General features: G+C 23.6%; 1 protein-coding gene across 1 annotated transcript in view; it reads right to left on the bottom strand.

Annotated features, from left to right (window-relative positions):
* Positions 1-1,750: 1,750 nt before the first annotated feature.
* LOC107164060 (uncharacterized) overlaps positions 1,751-8,279 on the bottom strand; it is a 156,312-nt gene continuing 149,783 nt past the window's right edge. Inside the window, exon 6 of the mRNA XM_089226896.1 lies at positions 1,751-4,676. Within this exon, the coding sequence (XP_089083022.1) occupies positions 4,597-4,676 (80 nt within the window). The 3' untranslated portion in view covers positions 1,751-4,596. The remainder of the gene's footprint in view (positions 4,677-8,279) is intronic.

The raw sequence follows: 8,279 nt of genomic DNA, 5'->3' as shown, positions 1-8,279 counted from the left end.
AATATAGCCCATGTATATATAATATATATTAAGTGTAAACGTTGAGTTCAGTAGAAGCTAGAAGGAAAAAATAATACGCACTTAAAATAAATTGGAGGTAGATAAAAAATCCCATTATTTATCGTACCGACGACATAAATACGAAATATTCTGCCGATAGCGTATAGTATAGTTGTGGTATATGCGACCATATACCTGTAATATATTTTTTTCATTTTTACTTTAAAAGCAATGTCCGAACTATTATGGATTAAAAAGGTGCCCGACAAGGTGCTATAGATAACGATGCAAAAATTTGTATGCAATTAATGAGAAAACTTCACATTTTAATACACATATTTTTTTTTATGTCAAGAAGGAAACTGAAAATATTCTGAAATATTTAATCAAAAACTTTGTTTACTGGAACACAAAAACAGTGATTCATCTACTCTTGATTACAACATTACAATAGGTACAATCATTATCTAATTTTGCCTGTATTACTGTGAAGTTAGGTACCTATAGTACATTTTATTGTTTGTTTCAGCATTGTAACATGATAAAAAAGTACTAAGTAGTTTAGTATACAGTTAAATATCCAGCTATTAGAAAACTCTGGGTCACTAACATTGTTTCCACTATTTGGAAGAGTTAGCAATTCAGAGAGTTTAGAATTTTAGATTATTGAAAGTTTGAAATTTGTTTCAAAGAAAATGTTCATTAGTTGGATGTGTCCAGTGTCCACTATTCAAAGGTGTTCGTTTGGAGATGTTTCACTGAGCACCGATTTATCAAACGATTGAATAGTAATAAAAGTTCAAGAGCTTACTATAATAATAAAACTACAAGATTTTAACGAATATCTTGAAATAAATCTTGCAAAAATATGTAATATTAATGTACTAGAACATAGAAAAAAAAAAAATAAATGATTTGAATAGCTATAGACTATGTTTTATAATATTAAATGATCTTTACACCAGTTACAACTAAAAATGTATAAGCAGAAAATTTTAACAAATCATCAAATATTAAAAAAAATATGAAGACCATAATTTTTACATTTTTTTTTTCATAAACATTTTCACAAAAATAGTATACAGTATGAATATATATATATACTAAACATAGTATAAAGATGATTTAAAATATTATATATTGTGGGCCTTTAAAAAGGTAGCAACTTTTTTTAACAGTTTGTGATGTTTTTTACATGCAAATAAAAATTTTACGTCATGTAGTGAATTGTTGATACATTCAAATATATATTTGTATCAATCTATTCTGATTTATTATTCAGATAACTTCTTACCTCCATGAAAAATTTTATTAGTATTGTTTTACAAGTAGAATGAAAAAATAAATTATTTTTGGCACGATGTAACATGATATTATCTTTAACGTTTTTATTTCAGACACATTACACTTGTATTTCTTTTCAGTGGTACTAATAAAAGAATAGAAAAATCTATATAGTATATATTATATATTTGAGATCTTAATTTTCAATATACTTACATTTCTCTGTTCGTAACCTGCCTCTTAAGAACAGCAATATACCTTCTACGTGTGCAGTTTCTTAGAGTTTTATATTACTTGCGTCTATTTTTAAACCTATTTTTTAAACGTTTTGGATGAAAAATATTGGATTCGATAATATTACGTGTATAAATGAATATTAACTTAATCGAGACCAGCATTATATTGTGTATATGAAAGAAAATTAAAATTATTGAAGGTAAAAAAAAAAAAATAACAAGAGATAAAATCCGTTTTAAAAAGTGTATTTACATTTTATATTTTTACATAAATGTTTCATGGATATAATAATGGTATGTATAAATAACTATATATTTAAATATATTTATTTATTTAAAAGTATACATTTATTTTAAGGTGACAATATTACAAGTAGGTAGGTATCATAATATAACAAAAAAAAAAAAAAAAATGTAAGTAGTTTTCACATTTAAATAGATAACGTTGATTATAGTAAAAAGATAAATTGTATTTTTATTTATTTTTTTATGAATAATGTAAATTTAGAAACGTGTAAGCTAAAATTAAAATTAGAGTTAAGAATTGTAAAGTGTCGTAAACAACAAAATTTATGTACAGAAATCAACAATATTAAGGTGTTAAAAACAAATCTAAACGAGACACGTTTAAAAACTACTATGTTCCTATAGTTTACATTTATTATATTCATAGATGAAAAAATAAATGTATTATACTACACATTAAGTAATCACGTTTTGCAATGTACCGATATAGATACTGTTAATTTTAACTGAATTGAACTAAAATCTGAAAATAATAATTGCCAACATACTATAATTAAATTAACTATATCCCATGTAACATTATAAGTTATAAGTTATAGTATATAGTTGAATCGTAACATATTCCATGAATTTATTATAATATATTGTATTATTTCGACATTAATAAAATAATATTATGGTAACAAAAAATTTGGAATGTTATATAAAACTGTATAATAACACAGTACAAAATCAATTTATTTCGTTAGGAAGAAAACAAAAAAAAACATGAAACAATATTTTTATTGACCAAGTGTATATCAATTTTGAGTGATTGTTTAAACAATATGATACCTTAAGTCAACATTTTTTTATCGTAAATAGTTGGTCATAAACAATCAGTACGTATTAAATTACTTTATATGGAATCCAAATGTACCATAATATACTCAAATGCTATATTATTGTATAAACAATTTTAAACTAATTCTATTTTATAATACAATTGTTATAATTTTCGATATTTTTACAATATTTTATTTATAAATTGTCCACATATTTTATAAGGCTTATTTTATTATTAAACTTTTTGATTCTGTTAATTTTAATTGTAATGCACATGATATTACATATTTAATATATGTATATATCTAATAATGCAATATGATTTTCATCGATAAAACTTAATATCCATCGATTTAAGTTTCTAAAACTTATTATTCCTTAGCTGACATGGAAACATTTCAGACTATCTATAAAATATTTTAACATTGAGACAGAATCGAGACTCTCCAAGATATTATTGAAACGTCCAATACAGATATTGTACAAAAATCACTGGTAATGAAACTATAGGAACCTATTTTGTTTGCAAAGTCTGATAATTTTAAACATCGTCATTTTGTACACGTTTTAAAATGTCGGTTTATATTAAATGCAAAGGAATTGAATGGTAAACAGTAGAAATGTTTCCAATTACCTTCAGATAATAAAATTTATGAGTTTATAAGACGTCTCAACTATAAACGGAAAATAATTTATAAAACATTAAAAACTTTTATTCAATTTACATATGCGTTCAACATTATTTATGGATACAATCTGTATATTTTCTAGAGATTTAATTACACAAGCTTGACATTCATTGTTGTAGATTATAAAATATTTTTCAGATATTATTATATGAGAATATTTAAATTGATTCAAATACATCGTTACAATATATTTAAAACGTAAGTACACGTCTTTTTTTAAATGATTTATTGTAAATAGTTTATACTGTGTTATAATATTCCTTATATGATGGGTTGCATATTATTATATATAAATTAAAAAATTAAAATATTTATTTTTATTTTTCTAACTTTGGTAGGTATCAATAATATATTACTTACAATAAATCCAATGAAGGTGGGAAATTCGATTAAATACGTTTTATGAACAAAAAAAATTATTCGATGGCGCATTATATGAAATAATAAAATGCACGTGGACTAGTTTTGATTAGTAAGATAAGTATGCCTTATCTTTTTTTTTTATAATAGGTAACAACAATTAACTATGAATTAAATTACATATATTTATATTGGTTATATATTATTGAGTATAATATAATATAATATCTAATTGTACGGAACATCGATAAATAGTATTTACAAAAAATTAAAACGAAAACCAAGACATTTGTCATATTTGTTGACTTGTACTCACAGTACTCAAAAACCCTTAGCTTTTAGGAAGTCAAATTTGTTTATAATATGAAAGTATATAGGTAAATAGGGAAAGGTAAAAAAGCATTGGAGCTAATCAGCACCACGGTGTTTACTCATCGCAAAACATGTAAACATAATATGGTCAAAAAATAGGAAAATATGGAATTATTTTTAAAAACACTCGACTTACATCAAACACGTTTTTGTTTTATATGTTTCTCATGCGATGGTGTTAAAGGAAAAAAAAACTTTCAACCAAATTATTATTATTTAAAGGTTAATAAGATGGTGAGTCATCTTTTAACGGTCCCACACAAAGGCCTGAACTTTCAATAAAAAGTTTAAAGGTTTAAAAAGCTCTTTGAAAAAATAGCACGAACTCTCTAATTGATACCACGGATACCACGTTTGTGTACACGACTTCACTTTGAAGGCATTTTTGTGTTTGAAGTTCAGGCCATTATTATGCAGTGAAGTCCAAGACAACCAGGCGACAACAATGAAAAAAAATTCCATTTTATAAAAAAAATAAAAATAAAAATGGAAAAGTTTTTCATCCTAATTGCACATTATTGATTATAAATTTTATGTGTTTTATCTTTGGTTAGGTTAATCGAGGTTTTACTTAAATCTTCAACTTAATTATACACTTCGTAGTAATATATAGCAGATATGATCAATATTATGGCACAATGGTTGTTGATGGCAGCATCAGCACCTAAAAAAAGAAAATACCATACAAATGAAGTCATTTTCTACACAACATGGATACACCATTATATCTTTGTATAATATACAAATTGTATGCATATAAATTAATTATATTACCGTTTTTGTGTTACTAAAAAAAGTAATAATTTTTAAAGAAAATTAATTACCTATTAATCAAAATGTGTGTCTTAGATTATTATTTTATCCAATATAAAATCTAAATTAAGAAAAACTTGACGAAATTTTATATATATATTGGGATAAGTAAGGCATTTAGTTATTCCTTATCCTCAACTCATCTCAATATAATATGATAATTAAGTATAAAAATAATTTAACATTCTATAAAAGCCTGAAATGGAAAATGAATTAATGAATTATAATCAATTTACAGATATATTGTAATAAATATTATAAATCAATAAATGTTTAAAGAAAGTTCTTTTTATTTATTTAACAAGGACATAGTAAACTTGAATGGTTGAGTGTATCTATAAGAATTCATATGAAAATATTTATAAATATTTTTATAATAGCACAATTGTGCATTTAAATTTAATGTTCAAATAAAAATCATTTAAAACTATTTTAAAAGATAAATAGATTTTGTTTTATTATTTTGTATTATCACAATTAAAATTTTATTTTAAATTATAATATTATAATAACTTTTTCCAATAAATAAATAAAATGTTTATAGCACCAATCTTTTATAATTGAAATCAAACACATTTGACAGTAAATTAGATACTTTCAATTCCTAAATACAGACAAAATATTATTTTCTGCCACTCGAAATTGCTATTAGAGCAAGCTGACAATAATTAAACTAAAACATTTTAATTGAATTTGGTGTTTTACAAAGTAGATATGTTATGTGGCGTAGAAAATTTTTTAATTTTGTTTAAGTTTAATGATTGTATAAACTTTGGATTGAAACAAATTACCAAGTTTCCTAGACCAAGTATAGATCGAGTTAGTAGAGACAATAACTAATGATATTGGTTGCGATACATAACCACTCGTATTTCTAAAGCACTTATTTTAATTGCCATGATGCATATATATAATTATTGTGAAAACTACAAGGAATAATAACAACTATGAACTTTATTTAAATAAAATACATCAAAGAAAATCATTTAACACTCCTCCCAAGAGCATGGACTATGTATGTTTATAATTTAATATAATATGGATTGATAAGTACAACAAACTGACATTTTTTGTAAACATTTAATTTTAAATGTATAATGGTACAAACAAAATACGTATACATATAATTTATTCTATACACAATAATATAATATTTTTTAATGAATGAAATACAAAAGTATTTCGCGAAAATATATTAATTAAAAAGTATAATATTAAATATAATTGTTTCAAAAAATGATTCGCTGTTTGGAATTCGAAATCGAACTAAATTCATATTTTTTAAAATTTTTTTTTGAAACCACACAATTATTATAAACGTATAAACGTTTATCAATTTCAAGTATCAAAACCCGGTCTCTTTGACGAAATAATTACATGTATTGGATTAATGTGTGCAAATATTGTGACTGTGCATTAGTTAATATCAATTACTCGTAGTATTGCGTATAAATAGAATTATGTATACGCTGAGAACTACGCGTCGATCAATGAAATGACTAATGAATGTTAGTAAATTATCGTTAAAAAAAAAAAAAGTCATGTTATCATAACTCCATAACTGCTCCATGGGTATTCTGGTTTTTTTTATTTTGTTTTTAAATTATGTTAAAAGTCATTCACTATTAAAAATGTATCAACTATAAATATACACAACCCCTGAATACATAGTTTTAAATTTTAACGTCATAATTAGGTTTAAAAATAAAGATAAATAATAAAGTTCAATTGTATCACAATAATTATTGAATAATCTCTCAACTGAACGAAATTAATACACAAATAGCGAAACCCTGAATTTAAAAAAAAAAAAAAAAAAAAAACTATACAATTCAAAGCATGTGTTATAGCTTAATAGCACACGGGTTTCGTATGGAAAAATAATATACATCTTGCAATACACACTTTCATATGTATCGTGACGGTTGAAAATATTATATCAACTGATTTCAGTAATTATATACGGATGATTTTAATAAAAAATCTAATGTATAAAATGGAAAACACATGGGAATTGTGCTTTGTCCAAATGCGTAAAACACCCAAAAAATTACGATATTATAAAAAAATGAATTGCTTGGTATATTTAATCATTAAAAAATACCATAAAAAAAATGTAATGTAGAAAATGAAAAAATGAATGGCCTTTGAGCTATGAAAAGCCGAAGTTATGATTTGATGAAAAACTAAAATATTTATAATATACTTTCGCTATTTGGATATTATTCAAAATTACACATGAAAACATTTCCCATTATAAATACCTGAATAATTTATGTACATTTTTATTTAACTGCAGTAGTAATTATACTAGCTTAGATTCTCATATTGTAGTGAATACTTTTAAATATAATGAGTATAATTGTTAGCTATTCCAAAACAATAAATGACTATTAATAAATGTGTACATTTTAGGGATGTCGTGTGTATTAGTATAAATTGCATATTATTATTTGATTAATGATTATAATATGTTTTGTTAAAGTTCATTAAATTTTTACAAAATTTACTTATTAATGTTACAAATAAGAATTATCAAAAATACTGTAAATAGTGCATATTAATATATATTTATATGAGCATTTTACAATGAACATATTCCATTCTTGCAGTAACAATAATGATTAAATATAATAATGAATATTAGTTACATATTTTTACAATATATGGTTAGTAATCGTTTAAAATAATCTTCACTGTCTATTGAAGTACCCTTCACATAATTCTAGAATTAATTTTATGTCACCGGTTGTCATTTGCGCATCGCTATTGTTAATTTTGACACTTTTAGTAAGACAGTTGCGCATCGTTCGATTTTTGTGTTATATATAATTTGCGAAATAGCCGTTTAAAAGGTCTTACATCATTTACGCATCAATATTATTTAACAATATAATTTAAAAAATAGGTGTATACCAAAAAGTGCTAGTATTGTTTTCAAATTTGATCGTAAAATTTATACATCAACTTTCAAGGTTATATTATGTTATATTAGGTTATATTTATGTGTCCGAAAAAAAACTGTTACGCCTCAATAAAAATTGATGAACATCGAAGATCGGTGTTAGAAATACGTGGAGAACATATTAAATAAATTTGTGAAAGCGAAATTGATTCGATTTAACAACAACTAACAAGAGTTAATATGCGTGCAATTATGCTCAGAGCAGGGAGTTATTAAAATTGTATTTAGATATTTTTTTATTCGAATAAAAAATTATTCATATAATATAATATACATAATATATAATTCACATAATTCACATAATTCTGTATATATGTATACTTACGGTCATTAAATTATTTAAAAAAATTACATTAAGATAGCACATTCGCCAAAACCTGAAAGGTTATATATATAATATCATATATCATCAATTGTAAATCGTATATAAATGTATACTATATTAAATATTATAAGATTAGGACATATTATATATTGCACTGTATGGAA

Source organism: Diuraphis noxia, unplaced genomic scaffold (assembly GCF_037042655.1).
Source record: "Diuraphis noxia isolate RWA-SAM2 unplaced genomic scaffold, SU_Dnox_SAM2 contig0004, whole genome shotgun sequence".
NCBI classification, from domain to species: domain Eukaryota; kingdom Metazoa; phylum Arthropoda; class Insecta; order Hemiptera; family Aphididae; genus Diuraphis; species Diuraphis noxia.
This window is presented reverse-complemented; position numbering and strand designations above follow the sequence as displayed.